This window comes from Zootoca vivipara, chromosome 16 (genome assembly GCF_963506605.1).
Source record: "Zootoca vivipara chromosome 16, rZooViv1.1, whole genome shotgun sequence".
NCBI classification, from domain to species: Eukaryota; Metazoa; Chordata; class Lepidosauria; order Squamata; family Lacertidae; genus Zootoca; species Zootoca vivipara.
This window is the reverse complement of record NC_083291.1, coordinates 20,569,132-20,585,665: the sequence shown is the minus strand read 5'-3', so window position 1 is coordinate 20,585,665 and position 16,534 is coordinate 20,569,132. Positions and strand designations below refer to the sequence as shown.

At 46.6% G+C, this 16,534-nt stretch overlaps 1 protein-coding gene across 1 annotated transcript in view; it reads right to left on the bottom strand.

Moving 5' to 3' along the window:
• The window catches only part of LOC118075360 (transient receptor potential cation channel subfamily V member 6), a 69,945-nt gene extending 54,352 nt beyond the window's left edge, over positions 1-15,593 (bottom strand). The window contains exon 1 of the mRNA XM_035097275.2: positions 15,273-15,593. Within this exon, the coding sequence (XP_034953166.2) occupies positions 15,273-15,400 (128 nt within the window). The 5' untranslated portion in view covers positions 15,401-15,593. The remainder of the gene's footprint in view (positions 1-15,272) is intronic.
• Positions 15,594-16,534: the final 941 nt, after the last annotated feature.

Here is a 16,534-nt window from a genome sequence, read left to right as displayed (position 1 = left end):
TTCAGCCCTTATCACTCCTCCTCATTTTCTTTTCTTTTCTTTCTCCATCAGCTGCCTTCTCAGGCCTCTAACCCATCGTCCTTAAGCCTTTCTGCCTGCTCCCATCCAGTGTTTGAAATTCACCAGGCGCCAGGCACATTTTGCACCTGGCTTTTGACCACTTGCGACCAAGTGAAGATGCCCGGGTGCCAGAATGGCACCTGACGTCTCCTCCATCTGGAGGTGCATGCCTGGGGATCCTTGGATCTTGACTGTTTTCACACACTAGCAACACCTCCTGTAGAGGTCTGTCCACAGTATTTAATCTGCACAATCAGACTGAATTTCAGGAACCAAAACGTCTTGAAAAATAGGACTTTCGAGCTATCCAACCCCAAAATGGCAACCAGGCATTCCATTTTAGCGACTGTAACCCTGTGTTTACAGAGCCATTTGGCACCTTGCTTATATATATGAGTTTCTAACATTGCCCCACCCCACCCCCACCCCCAGAGGAATCTAGCCAGTTGCAGCTTTTCCCACTCCACCATCGTGTTAGGGCACCCAAGTCAATCTATTACCACACATCGCATCGTCACCACCACCCAAACCTCATCGCATTGTAGGGAGTGCGTTATGTTTACTTGCATCGTGGGTGAAGTAGTTAGGGCATAGGATGAAGGCTTCAAGGTCAGGCAGAAGAGCCCAAATCTCTTCAGAAATAGGGAATCATAGAATCATTAAATTATAGAATTGTAGAGTTGGAAGGGACCCTGAGGATCATCTAGTCCAGCCCCCTGCAGGAATATGCAGCTGTCCCATATGAAGATCGAACCTGTGACCTTGGGCATTGTCAGCACCATGCTCTAACCAACTGAGCTACCCCCAAGAGCACTTTTCTTTATAAAAACAGCAACATATATTTAAAGTTTAAATGCTTGTGTAGCTGGGTGGGGTTTTTTCTTTCTTTCTTTACTAGCAAACCAATTAGAAGCTTTTGAGGGGCAGCATTCAGCAGTATATAAATGAATAAATAATAATATTTATATTATTATTATTATTATTATTATTATTATTATTTATACACCGCCCATCTGGTTGGGTTTCCCTATATCATGTCACTTGCATGCAAACTGGTTTTACTTATTAGTACAGTGGTACTTTGGTTTACTAATTTAATCCGTTCCGGAAGTCCGTTCTTAAACCAAAGCGTTCTTAAACCAAGGCGTGCTTTCCCATAGCAGCGGGGGACTCAATTTACAAATGGAACACACTCAACAGGAAGCGAAACATGTTCTGCTTCCAAGGCAAAGTTCACAAACTAAAACACCTACTTCTACTTCCGGTTTGCAGCGTTCTTAATCCAAGTTGTTCATAAACTAAGCCAGGCATCCCCAAACTTTGGCCCTCCGGATGTTTTGGACTACAATTCCCATCTTCCCCAACCACTGGTCCTGTTAGCTAGGGATCATGGGAGTTGTGGGCCAAAACATCTGGAGGGCCGCAGTTTGGGGATGCCTAAAGTAAGCTGTTCTTAAACCAAGGTACCACTGTACTTTTTATCTTATTGCCTTCTGTCCCTGATTGGGAAGGGGAATTTTTTTTTAAGTATTCATGCTCAGCCTCTGAACAATTCAGAAAGCAGCAAACAAATCTTACAGCCTTTTTAAAAATCAGCAAGTGAATCAATCAGCACCAGAAACCAAATATAATAGCAGCAGCACTGAGTCATGTTAAAAAGCTGCAGAAAAGAGCAAGAGAGTTTTCACTTTACTACTAATAATATAAAATCAGCAAGGAGAGATTTCTGTTTCAGCAAGGCAAGAGCATAATATAGAGAACAGTAAGTCAAGAATGGTCTGGGTTTTTCTGCCCCAGCATTCTTCCTGTGGCAGCCGCTCACAGCCCTCACCTTTGTATCAGCAGCAGAAAGCCAAAAGCAAAGGGATTACTGTAGTGCCTTGTGTAACAGGAGGAAACAGCACCGAAAACAGCCACCTGCGTATGTACACCTCTATATGCTGAGTGATGTTGATGTTAAGAGTTATTAATGCTTTGCCAAAAAAGCCTGGCCCCACCTAGGTCTCAGCTTCCTCTCTCTTCTGTTCTTTAATTAGCAAGTTATTTCTGTAAGGTGCTATTACTGCCTCACAGCCGGCTAAGAGCCTCATAAAGTCTTCTAGGGAACAGCTATTGATACAGTACAATGCACTAGGGCAGAGAAGGCACAAGTTACCACTTGTGTTGTACGGTAGGTTTTCTTTCCTGGGCAGAAGTTATTGCCGGCACAGGCGCATAATGGCCGTGGCAGGTGCAGGGAGGGCCACAAGGATGAACACAGGAGACAGGTATTGGGTTGAATTAGGCCACAACTTTACCGATTACTGGAAAGTGTAGGTTTGGCTAAGGCACTGGGCGTGTATCCAGCATCAGGCAGCCTGCCTGCTAGGTTGACCTGCGTTGGGGAGTCATCTCCAACATAGATCAGGTGCCACAACCCCACAGTCCGCCACTGAAAGAGGTATACTGGCCCATCGGTTCCCCAGTGGACTCCCAGTCATCCCTCCTGGACCCCTCTAATGGTAACATTTTCTGGCAGCAAATACGCACCTTGCTAACTATTGCACTGTACTGTACTGCCCCTCCTTCTCTTGATAAAAGAGAAGGGCAAATGTTTTTGACTCAGCTCTGCTCTAAAGCACACTGTTAAGAAAGAGGAAGAAGCTAGCTTTTCTGTGGACTCTAAATTAGGTCCTCCTGCTGCACTTCATAGTGTTGTTAGTTTGTTGTCAAAATCCCTCTGCCTTTTTTTGACCTATAAAGCATCATATACTCCTGGAGGGTGGAGGGAATGCCCATAACAGGTTTAGGGGCATCCTGGAGATCTCCCTTGTTGCACAGGGAGAAAACCTTGCACTAATCTACACAGAACTACACTGAATACACCCCCCTTATTTCCACTTTAATAGCTCCTATGATCTAATAATCAGAAGGTTATATGAAACTGGCTAGGGGAAAGCGTTTCACATTTTCGGGTACTACTCTGTGCTCCGAAGGTGTAAGAGGATTAAAAACGGAAGAGGCAAAATCATGGCAGGTGTGAACTCTAGAGATATGGAAGTGGGAACAGGCAGACTCCTAAGGACTAGACAAAAGGATAAAATAGCAGGGCCTTATGACATGAACACGGGTAGTTATGCTAGTATTGTTACAAAAGTTGGGTGCCACCCCCACACTGTCGAGCAATAGTAAGATCTCAGGGGGTTCCAGGCACTCACCCAGGGTCTGTGTTCCTTTGGATAATCAAGACACAGTGGAGACCGTCGTAGTTTTAAGAAATATTGTTTCTTCTCCTATTGACGCCTTCAGTCTGCATGGAGGGAGTCCAGATCTTACAGCATGGTCATCTCAAGTGGGGCTTGTTCCCCCACAGCAGTACAGCACTGGAGTCCAAGGCATCGCTCCCAGCTAGCCTTCAGCCAGCCTGCCCAAGTTGGATCCTGGTCTGTCTTTCCCCTTGCTAATAAAAAACACATCTCCCTTTTCCTGTCACCTCAAACACACAGTTACCTGGCAGGCTTCCAAACCCCCAGTCTCTGCTCACACCTCAGAGCAAAAGGAGAGGACAGTTCTCTCGCATTCCCAATAGCTCTCACTGGCCCTGTATGGTTTCTTAATGGTCCTAGCTTGGCCAGGTCATTTTCCTTGGCTAGCCAAGGAATTCCTCTGAAGCCTGTATTTCTCCTTTCACATCCCAAATAATCAAAATCCTACCATTTATTAATTTCTAGGGTTTAGGACTCTCCCCCCAAATCTATAACAAGAGATCCAACGCACCCTGGTCACCATTTCTTTCAGCTCCTGCCATCGGGACGGAGATATAGAACTATGCAGGCAAGAACGAGCCGTCTCAGGAACAGTTTCTTCTCTAGAGCGATTTTGGCCTTAAATGGAAAGCCTGGACTTTGAAGTCATCTTATTTTACTTGTTATTTTGTATTATATTTACTGTTTTTAATTAGGTTTTTATAATTTTGGATTATGCGGAATGCTTTATCGGAGTGGATGTAGCAACCGAGTAATTTCGTTGTTCCCGCAAGGGGACAATGACAATAAAGATATCTTATCTTATAACACCATTAAATGCTTTAATACTTAAAAAGTATTCCTGACACAAGTTATAGAGTAGGAGGACTCGACTGCCTAAAGCATTAATATATATCTACACACACACACACACACACACACACACACAAACTAAAAGATGACAAAATGGGATAGTCACTTGTCATTAGCAATGCCCACGGACACATGCAAGCCAACACCTGCCCATAATAATGCTCTTGTAATCCCATTCTAGACAGCACCCATTACTGCATTGAAATGCAATCATGGGGGTGGAAGGACAGGGCCCACTGGTGGCACCTGTCGTAAGATTTGGGGGAGGGGGGTGTTCCCTTGTGGCATGGTGTGTTGGAGCTAGCTGCCATTTTGATTTCACCTGCCCTGCTCCACCTAATTCTTTAGAGGGTTTTTTTTTGTGGTGTTCTGACCAGCACTGTGCAGTTGGGTCTAGCTGCTGTTTTAGCTTCCCACAGATGGATAGTCATCGGCCATGGATGCTTCAGCTGAGATTTCTGCATTGCAGGGGGTGGGACTCGATGACCCTTGGGGTCCCTGCCAACTCCACAATTCTAAGATTCAATTAATGCCTCCAACATAGCATGGTGACAGAAATGAAGCCTAAAAAACAAGAGGGGTGAATCAGCATGCTTGGAGTTTTGTTCTTGGCTTACTGGTCGCTTTTTCTTTCTTTCTTTCTTTTTGCAGGAAACATTTTCAAACTCCAAAACAAAAAACATTTGAGACCACCAATCCTAGTTAATAAGGATATGAAAAAAAGGACTGGGCACAATTCAGCCTCTGCTCTGTGCAAACACAGCTCTGCATGCAGGAGGAATAGGGTCAGCAGCAAGGGGATTGTGCACCAATTGTAGCACATGATAGTGACTGAATTGTGCCATTCCCAACTCTTCACACATGCACACAACTGTGCAGAAGAGAGTTGCATGTGGGGGTATAAATACTATATGCTCCCTCTTCATTCAGTGTTGCAGTCAACAGTCAGACAGTACTAGGTCACTGGAGTCGAGCACTTTCACCAAGGGTGACATTTGGTCCCAAAAATACACAGGCTTTGGGCTGTCTGAGCTCTATAATTAAACCCTAGATTTTTATCGGACGTAAAAAAGATGACAGGAGAAGATAAAAGCACCAGACCATGTCTGAACGATTCAGAGATGTATGACTGTTGTGTCAACACTCTATAAACACTGCTGAGAAATGGAGTGGACTTTACTGCATTCCAAAGCCGGCTCTTCAGTCTAAAAAAATCCACAATATCCAGTTCCACATGAAATTCAGTTAAACAAGGTGACTGGCCTTGCTGCTTTTCAAGTTTCCGCACAGGACATTAGCACTGAGCCAGGCCTCGGTTAGAAAAACTGTATCAAAAGTCTCAGGTCCGACAAATGAAATAGAACAGATTGTGTTGATAAAAACAGTAATCAGAGGAGGATCAAAGCTTATCAGAGGTACTGACTCTGTTTGGTGAGGCTTTGCGCTTATCAAGGAAGAAATCTATCATGGGGCCAAGAGGGCTAGTAGAACCAGTGGCAGCAAAACTGTTTTGTTTGTGAAGAAAACCCTCTGCCACCTTGTTCCTTGGCCACCGCAAATTAATGGATTTCTCCCACCCAACAATCCCAAACTAAAGTGGCCAAAAATGCTCCTCACTTTCGAGGTGAGTGCCTAGAAGTGTGTGTGTGAAGGGAGAATTCATCCAGTGCTAGTCAGAAACCACGCAAACCTCTGTAGGAGCACCACAACTAAAAAGGCCCTGTCTCAAGCCACAACTCATCTTCTCCAATGAAAATAGAGATGTCCTAAGGAAAAGCAGGACATTCCGGGATCAAATCAGAAACCGGGATGGCTTCCGTAAATCTGGGACTCTCCCTGGAAAACAGGGACACTTGGAGGGTTCGAAAATCGAGTAGAGGAAGTGCAATGCGAACTTAATCCAGCTCTTCATTATTAGCTATTTCTCACATTTCCATCCTCCCTGTGCTCCAGGAACCTCAAGGAGCATGTTTGGCTCACCCTCTTGCAAAAGCCCTGTGAAGTAGCAGGTTAGGCTGAGGTAGTGACTGCAAAAGGCTAGCCCACGCCTGCTACAAATGGACCTCAGTTTACATGTTACGATGGAGGAGCTATGACTACTCTCCTCCTTGGACAATAAAAATACCTGCATTTATTTACATTGCAATTAAGTATGTTTTAGTCCATACTGGTTTATTGTTGGCAGACCTCGGTGCATTGTCAAGGTAAGATTGATGTTAGGCTACTGTCCTGTGTGCCTTTGCATTGGAAGAAGCCCATGAACACAGTAATACTTACTTCTGAGCAAATGCAAATGAAGGGAGGGAATGAGATTAATCCAGTTTAAAAGGGCCTTTCAGGTACATTCCGGCCTTGGCATTCTAAGATAAACTGCATTCATCCTCGCAATGGCATTTAGCTGTTTTATTGTTTGTTCGTTTTTTGCTTTACATCAGGAATGTGCAAACTATGTATTGAAGAAATGCAATACAAAAGAATCTTAGGGTGCCCAGCAGTAACTAATGATAAATTACAGCTGGAAAGTTGAGCAATACATCTATAAATGTCTCAGATGTTTAGGAGGGAGGCAAAATAGCACTGCCTATTCCACTTTTGCAGTGTTTCCCCCCCCAGCCGGTTTGTTCATGGAATTGAAGGAGTAAAAGGAGCCTTCTCCACTGTGCAGGGGGAAAGTATAAGCTAATGACACACACAGAAGCCCATTTGATTTGATTTGTTGATTATCGTTTTCAAAAGTCTATGCCGTTTCCCCTCAATCATAGCTTACAAATATTTTTGGGTGGGGGTGGGGGTGGGGGGGGAGTTCTCCACAACCATTTTGAGGCAATATGGAAAGATTCCACTACATTGGAAATACAACTTTTAGATCTCCAGTGGGAACTTTTCAGTCCGTACTCGGAAACGTTTTAGTACAAATCCAAATGAAATACATGTGAATTGGATGAAAGGATTTCCTGAGGGTTACCCTAACATTAGACGGAGTGAGGCAAGTGCCTCAGGTGGCAGGTGCCCAAGAACAGCAGCCCCACCCCAGCCATTCCTCCTCATCCTATCATACACCCTCCTCAATTAACCTACTGGCCTCAGGCTTACTGGAGGATGCTGCCCCATAACCAGTGTTCCTGTTAAGATCCAGTCAGCTTCTACATGGTATAGAATGGGGCGCCATCTTGTCTTTTGCCTCAGGCAGCAAATTGCCTTAGGCCAAGCTCTGGAACTTTCCACTGGATTGTGCCAGATTTCTGAGGTAAAAATCTACAGCTGTATCATTCCCCAAAGAATTCCGGGAATTGCAATTTGTTACGGGTGCTGAGAGTTATTAGGAAACCCCTCATGGAGCTACAATTCTCCAGAGAAAAGGTTTTCATTACATTGCTCAATTCTTTCATTTCTACCTGAAAAAGCAGCAAGGAATGCTCTAGTTAAACACACACACACGTAAGAATTGTGTTCCAAGCCTTGACATTTCTCCTTCCAGTCCCCTTCATCTGTCATATGGAGATAATGACAGATACTTACACACCTCCAAGGGTGTCAATGAAACTCTTCAATATCCTGGAGTAGGAGTATTATTACTGCAGTTACTGTTACTGGAGCTGCCAAACAAGATCACAAAAATTAGCTCCCCAATCCAATGTCTCAATTATATGGCACGCAGCGATGACCAATAATAAAGGACAACGCCCTAAAAATGTAAACACACCTATCTGTTTGTCTATATGCGCTGCCCCATTATCCCTAAAGAAACAACAAGCTCTTCCCTACTATAGGAACTTGTATCTGCATCGAAATCATCGTTTCAAAAGCCAGCTGAAGGATAGGTTACTCACTGTCTTGATATGCTTCCAGTAATGCAGGCCAGTCTACACAGTGGATGGACTTGGACCAGGAAGACCTGAGTTCAAATTCCATGGAGACCTGAATTCCAATTCCCAGTCAGTTAAGAAGGTCAAAGGGCAGCCTTGAGGGCAGCACTGCCGTCTCTCAGCCTCATCCCAAGGTTTTGGGGGTCAAGAGTGGGGAAACCTCATGCAAACTACCCTAAGCTTCTCAGGAGAAGGGTGAAATACACATAGCAAGGCTGTTTCCAACACACCTGAAAAAAGGTTTGGTTAAGGATGAAGGATGAGGCAGATCAAAGAGCTCAATACTTTCTCAGGTGTGCCAGGTCTGACCTGAAGTCTCCAGGTGTGCCTGGCCTGCTTCAGGTGGCAGGTGGAAGGCTTGCATCTCCAGGTGTGTTGAGACTGCCTTTAAAATTGTTGGTGGTTTTCTGTGCTTTGACTTCCACTGCCTCCATATGACACTTCCAAGAGATGGTTTCACCAAAGAGAACAGCCAGGTCAAAGGAATCATCAAACTGTAGAGTTGGAAGTGGTCTAGTCCAGGCAAAAGCAACCTTCGGCCCTCCAGATGGTTTGGCCTACAACTCCCATGATCCCTAGCTAACTGGACCAGTGGTCAGGGATGATGGGAATTGTAGTCCAAAAAATCTGGAGGGCCGAAGGTTGCCTATGCCTGATATAAATGAACAAGCCTTGTTCTCTAGCTTGTGGATCTCTAAGCACTTTTTATATCTAGAACTGTGTTTGCCAAAAAACAATAATCTTTGTGTTAATTTATAAATAGGCTTTCCTCTCTGCAGTATGCACTGAACACCTCCGATAGATTTTTTTCGCCACTATGTAATGCACAGAGCAGCCCTCCAATGAAAAGCAGGCCTCCAAGTGAGTATAAAGAAGACCCTTTTCCAGGGCCGGCTCTAGGCCTGCCTCCGGTGGCGCAGGGCACCAGGGCACCAGGGGCGCCGCTGCGCCCGCTGAGAGGCGCGGCTGAGGCTGCCCCAGACGCACCTCCGCTGTTCAGCGGTTTCAGGCCGCTCTCCGGAGGCACGCGGGCCTGGGGCCGCCTCCGCCGAGCGCAGGGGCGTCGCAACAGGGGGCGGACAGCGCCCCCTGGCCCAGGGCCGGCCCTATAGCAGGCTGGGTGGCGCTGTGCAGCGGCGCCCGCCCGCTGCGATGGGAAACATGGGGGGGGCGCCGGAGGGATCCGTCGCACCACAGCGCCGGGCATGCTTAAGACGGCCCTGCCCTTTTCAGTACCTGCCTTTGCAAGAGCACACTGTGACCATGTCATAGGAAACTGCCTTGCACAGAGGACTCAGCTATACAGCTGCAAATAAAACGTTTTAAGTGTGTTGCAAAGTGCAATATACAAATGTGACAGTAGACGGCGACAGTGAGCTATGACAAATTCAATGTATTTTTCAAAACGTTTTTTCAAAAGCATTTTCACAGCGTTTTTTATATGTGTGTAGATTCCACCAGAGTCAGACCACTGGCCCATCTATCTTAGCATTGTGTACACAACTAGAAATTGGACTCCAGCATTCAGAGAAGGCATCTTGCCCCAGCAAATATTAATAGTATATAGCAAGGGTGTCAACTTGAATAAAATATTGGGGGGCGAAGGTAAGCCCCGCCCTGATTAATTGATCACGATGCAGCGTATGCACACCATTTGAATAGCAATGCCTATCAACTTTTGGGGGGCAGCCCCCTCAAATATTTTATTGGGGAGGTGAAGACCCCTCAGCCCCTAGGAGTTGGCTCTTATGCTATCTATCTATACTGTATTATATATTATTATTATTATTATTATTATTATTATTATTATTATTATTAATTTATATATATAATTGTAAAAGGTCCATGTTTGTTATAGTCCACTTTTCTCCGAAACCGCTTGACCGATTCCGTTGAAATGACTCAGCCACAGCAACGCTGGGTTAGCTAAAAAAGGGTAAAGGGGCCCCTGACCATCAGGTCCAGTCGTGTCCGACTCTGGGGTTGCGGCGCTCATCTCGCTCTATAGGCCGAGGGAGCCGGCGTTTGTCCGCAGACAGCTTCCGGGTCATGTGGCCAGCATGACAAAGCTGCTTCTGGCGAACCAGAGCAGCGCACAGAAACACCGTTTACCTTCCCCCCTATTTATCTACTTGCACTTTGATGTGCTTTCGAACTGCTAGGTGGGCAGGAGCTGGGACCGAGCAACGGGAGCTCACCCCGTGAGTATAATATAAAATGCTGGTGCTTTTATATTCCTCTCAGGGTCCTCTTAAGCCAATGCCCTATGCAATCAAAGGACGTTCCCCACAGTCCCTTGGAAATGCCACAGGGGCTGCTGGAACACAGCTCCCAGATATCTCAGTTTCCCTGCCGCTTCACTCTGTCTTCCCAACCACACCAATATCCCCTCCCCCAAAGCAATGGCATTGGACCACTTGTCCAGCCAAGCTGGCCCAGACTCCTGAGAAATCTCGAAAGCCATAAACAAAATGACTTTGACCACGACCTATTGTAGATTCACGATAAATTATTGAAGGATGTTCCTATGATTATTTAACGAAAGGTATTGTGTGTCCGGATGTAGTTAAGGGGAGCACTTCATTAGGTATTTTGGCTGCACACTTGGAAACTTAGAGATTGCAGTTCCTGGGTGGTATAACAATAGGCAAGGGAAGGGGTAATCAGACCCAGCAAGCTTTCTCCTACTTTTCTTACGTCCTCCCATTTGCAGAAAATGAGAAACAAGAATGTGCGCTCTCTCTGTCTCTCTCTCCCCTACCCCATATTTCCGATTACATATGTTCCTCACCTCATCACTTGTAGAAACTGCAGCATCATGTAACACAGTGAGGTAGCCAAAGTCTATTGAACCAGCTTCCAAATCTCTCTCCCTCTCCCCACTACTCAGCCCCATTTTCTTTGCACACCCACCTTTCCCTGCTGCTTACAGAAACAAAGGCTTCAAGCATTTGAGTGCTGGTATCCACAGCAAGATGCAGATTAATGGAAAAGGTAACTGTCATGAGGGTGGCAGGTTACCCTTCTGATGCAAGCCCCAAAGTGTTGTATGCATCAGCCAAGAAGATTGCCCACCTTAAAAAGTTCTGTGGAGTCTCAGAATCTCCAACATGCATTTAGGAGAGACATAGAATGGCATTATAGAGGGCTTGGGGGCTAGTGTTTAAGTAGAGCACAGGCTACCTCAGGCATCCCCAAACTGTGGCCCTCCAGATGTTTTGGCCTACAACTCCCATGATCCCTAGCTAACAGGACCAGTGGTCAAGGATGATGGGAATTGTAGTCCAAAACATCTGGAGGGCCGAAGTCTGGGGATGCCTGGGCTACCTAATGTATCGTGATATATCAAAGCAATTTTTTCAGCACAAACATGAAAAAATAATAAAAATGACATGAAAATACCTCTCCTCCAACTAGCAACTTAAACATAACTCAAATTTTATGGTGTCCTTAGACGTGGAAGCATCAACCAATCACTTTATCCTGATAATAAGAACTGCGCATCACAACATTACACAAGCAGCAGGAGCCCGCTTAATATTAAGAATGCTTAGAAATTGTATAGGCTACTAATGAGATCAATTAACACCGAAGTAGGCATAAAACTGATATATCTATTTGTTTAAACCTTTGTTTAAATATTTGTTTAAATATATAAGCAATATATCAAGTGTGTGCGCTTGGGACTGATGGGGATGGTTTCTGTTATTTAGAGCAAAGCAGGTACGCATACTGTACAAGGGGATTTCAATACATAAGGGTTGTAGCTCTGGCATCTCCAGATAGGAATTGGAGACACCCTGGTCTGAAATCCTGGAGAAACACTACCAGTCATAACAGACTGAGCTAGATGGGCCAAGTGGTCAGACTCCATGCAAAGCACTTTCCTGGAATATGAACCTCCAACATCTGAAAGCCACCAAGCCATGCATAGCAGTCCATGGGGCAGGGAGGGACACAATACCAGCCTATTGCAAGTAAATTATGGAGAGGGGGAGAGGAGTGTGGTCAGGCACCCAAGCAGACTGCAAATGTGGGTGGGTGCCACAAATTCAGCAGGCCGGCAGTACTCCCTCTAATTGCATGAACTACGCTATCCTGAGCTCTGGCTCCATAGGGGAGAGTGGGAATATCGACTTGAACAAAATCAGCAGTGGTGACAACAATCTAGGTCCTTAGGCTGAAGCCTTTGACCTTACTCTGGTTCCTTGTTCTCAAATCAGTGTGCTTCATCGACCTCTTCCTTCACACAAAAAAGGAAAAATGTTCTGCAATGTTTTGGGTTTTTTTTCCCCCTTCTAGAGACAATGTGTTCAGAAAAAAGTCTACCAGTTCAGTAACGTATATACTCAGTATATATAACAAGACTTAAATATTATTCTCAGGGCGCTTCCAGACCAAGGATTTTTCGGGAGTCAGACAAGTCAGCGCAGTGTACCTGACTGACACACAAAGGCAGACTGGGGTCTAGCAGGTTCAGTGCAGGCAGCAGCACCAGGAAGAATGACTAAAGTAAGGGCAGCCATAGGGGTACCTTCCAGGTGTTGTTAGACTACAACCTCCATCATCCTAGCCCAGTGGCCATGCTGGCTGGAACTGATGGGAGTCGGCATCCAATAACATCTGGCAGGTGCCACATTGACTATTGCTGGACCAAAATATGAACCACCCCTAGGCAGTGGCGTGTGGTCAGTGGACTAGGGGTACTAGGCCAGTCCCCTAAATGTTCCCCTGGCTCCTCCTTCCCAAAGCTCAGGAAGCTTCTGCCCAGCTTAGGGAGGGAGATGCAATGCTAGCAAGCACAACATCGCCCTCACAAGCTGGTGCCTCTGGCCTTAACTGTTCCCCAACAAAAAATTCCACAGCATGCCACTGACCCTCGGGTAGCTTATACAGTACCGCATCCTTGAAGTTACTTGTTCTCCGTGCTTCCAGTTCCGCACATCATTGGGAAGCTGCCACCTGGATGCAAACTACACATTGGAGGGCTGAATATGGTGCACCAGTTGCAGACTGGCTCCCATAGTACCCTTGAATTCAACTTCGAACTAATTCTCCCAGTCTCATTGTGCCTGGTAAGGTAGATGCTGGGGTTTGAACTTGAATTAGCTCACGCAATAAAATCAAGTCCACACATTCAGAAATAGCTAGGTAAGGACTTAAGAACACAAGAAGAGCCTGCTGGAGCAGGCCAACACCCAGGTCCAGCATCCTGCTCTCACAGTGGCCAGCCAGATACCTATGGGGAACCCACAAGAAGAATTGGAGCACAGGAGCACTCTCCCCTCTTGTGGTTTCCAGCAACATCATTGCCTCCAACTATGGAGGCAAAGCATGGCTGGTAGCTGTCGATAGTCTTATCCTCCATGATTTTTTAATGTAGTTCAAGTTGGTGGCCATCACAGTTTCCTGTGGGAGGGAGTTCCACAGTTTAACTATGCAATGCATGAAGAAGTACTTTATTTTATCTGTCCCAGATTTTCCAACATTCAGCTTCATTGAATACTGTATCTCACAATGTAGAATAAGGTCTTTCACATTATGGTTTGCCCTAAAAAAATTATTAACCCAAAATGGCATTTCCTGAGGCTAGAGGTTGTTGTATTCATTTACCAATCATGGTGCACCCACACTCTCCCCAATTCTCTTCCTCATCCACATAAAGTGCATCGTATAATATCCCACCCCACAAACCACAATCTGCTCTATCATCAGCCACCACAAAAGCAAGCAGCTGCAATGGTCAACCATCTTGCTCATTATGGGCACCCAAAGGACAGTCTTAAGAAATGGATGGATGCGTGAATTCAAAAACTGCAGCAGCACTCCCCACTCCATGCATGTTCTGTCCCATGGCATGATGAACAACGACTTGTCTCTTTACTAGGACCAAGACAACAGACAAAAGAGGTGGCAGGACCAGAGGGGACCTACTCAGTCATCAAGCATGATGCTCACCGAATCCGCAAACCACATATACAGTACTTTTTTTAAAAAAAATAATAATATATCTTTCTTCTTTCTCTTCCCCACTCACTCTCTTTTTGCACATACTTCTGACTTTCCAAACCATTGCCAAGCCAGGTGTGTGATATGTTACTGTTTGGACATGTTCACTGTAGTGCCATTTCTGTCAATCAGACTTCAGGTCGCACTGCCCAAAGCTAAACAAGCGTACCTGACCTAATTTGTTGTAGAAGCAACAGAATGTTCCAACTGGCAGAGAATAAGCAGTGCTTCATTTGCAAAAGATGCTGCCAGGGTTCTGCCCTACCTGGGTCATGCCCTCTCACCTAGATGCACTTTTCTCCCTAATCTCTGCTACGCAAAATGCTGTTAGTGGGCAATGACTCAGCGATGAGGGATATGCACCTTACACATGCTCAGAGGCATTTTCGCTGCCAGCTTCAGGCGTGCCTGAGTTGAGAGCACCTGGCATCACAGTCCGGTTCCAGGGCTCCGTCACCAAGGAACTTTGGCAAAATCCTCAGGTGCCACATCCTGCCAACATGTTATTTAATCGCAAGATTTCTAACAACACAAAAGGCATGCAAGACAATCCTAAAGTCTTACAGCTCCCTCAAAATGTGGATTTGCAGCTTCCATAAGACCAGAAGAGGAAGAGTGAGGAACAAACACACACACACACACACACACACACACAACACACACACACACAGGCCTTCCATCCCTAGGGTTCAAGCCCTTCTTTCCTGAGCACCCCATAAAAAAGAGGAGCGGGAGAGACCCTCTTTTCTCAGTGCTACTGGTGGACAGGAAGCACAGAATACAATACAGTATAGTCTGTATCTCAGGCAGGTGAGCAGCTGAAGCTGCGGAGATCGAGTTACAACTCCTGTCCTGAGCCGAGGAAAATAGCTCAGAGGACAAATCACCGGGAAAATAGGTTCCTGTATAACATCTCATCCCCAGAAAGTTCAGTACAGGTAAATAGCCGGTCCCCTTCCACCTGTTCTAAGACAGGTCCCCGAGGGGGGCGTCCCAAGGAAAGTGAAGAGATGGAAATGTGATTTTTGAAAATAATAAGAGTATATGTATAGATGAATTATCTTGCGGAATCTTCACATGGCATGCTGGGCAGGGCACGATTTCCCCCTCAGCCCCACACGCGTGCCTCTGGACACTAAGCGTAACAGAAAGTCACTCTGCCCATGCTCAGAGGCACCCTCTCTCCCACGGAAGTCAAGGCTTCCGGGGGCCGGCGGTGCCCTCGCCCGTGGGAACTTACCTCTTCTGCTGCAGCAGGTTGATTTCGTCGAGGCGCCGGTCCCAGGACTTCTCGCCCTGCAGCCTGCGCCGAAGGGCCGCCCAGAGGCCCAGGAGGAAGCTGCGGTTCCCGGGCAGCAGCATCCCCATCGCTCCACCGCCGAGGCCTCAGCAGCGCCTCCGCCCAGGTGGCGGACGCGAACCTGGGTCCGGCTGCGGGAGGCCAGCGCCGGGCTGCTCCGCAGGCAAAGGAGGCAGCGGCAGAGCCAGGTAGGAAGAGGACGAGAGGCGCTTGCAACATCTGGCCGCAGTGGCCGGGACTTGGCGGAGCGCACAACCTGGCGGCGGGAGGGAACCTGGGAGAGGAGGAGGAGGCGAGGAGAAGATCCGCCCTGCCCGGCGCGCCTCCCCAGCAACCGGCTCTCTTGGGAGTTCAAGAGACGCGCGGGACTCCGCTTAGCACGGGGCAGGCAAGAGGTGCAGCAAACACAGCAAAAGTTTTTGGGGGAGTGCATAGGAGCCAACTTCTAGGGGCCGAGGTCCCTTTGGCCGCCCAATAAAATATTTGAGGGGGCGGTCGCGCACCCCAAAATTAATGGGCATTGCCATTCAAATAGTGCGTGCGCACTGCGTCATGTGATTGATAGTGTGGGGCGGGGCTTACCTCGCCCCGCCCCCATATTTCATTCAAGTTGGCACACCTGTTTGTTACTTCTTAGCATCTTTTGGGGAAGCTTCATCTTTTTTTGTGAAAAAAGCTGCTTTACCTTTACCATAAAATCGCAGAGTTGGAAAAGACTCCCACAGCTATCTCTGAGTGGGCTCGAACCACCAACCTTCTGGTTTATAACAAGACAAGGGACAACAGCCCCTAGGAGTTGGTACACTTTGCATGCAGCCCCCTAATCTGCCACAGCTTGGAGTGGGGTGGAGGCCTGCTTTGAGCAAGTCTCTTGATTAAGGGCTGAGGATAGTTGCACTCAGAATTATATAATTGTAGGGCTGAAAGGAACCTGAATCTAGTCCAACCCCCTGCAATGCAGGTATCTTTCAACCAGAATGGGACTTGAACCCAGGACCCTGAAATTAAGAGTCTCGTGCTCTTACCGACTGAGCTATCCCACTGTTCTAATCTCGGGGAGCTGGCTTTAAGTGCTCCCTGTAGAGTTGCCATTTTCTCACCCCCACTCCTGTGCTTTTGATAGATACACAGTTTTGGCCAGCTACCTATCCCAGGACTTCTCACACACAACAGATAGCAATCCATAGGTATCTTGTACTTTC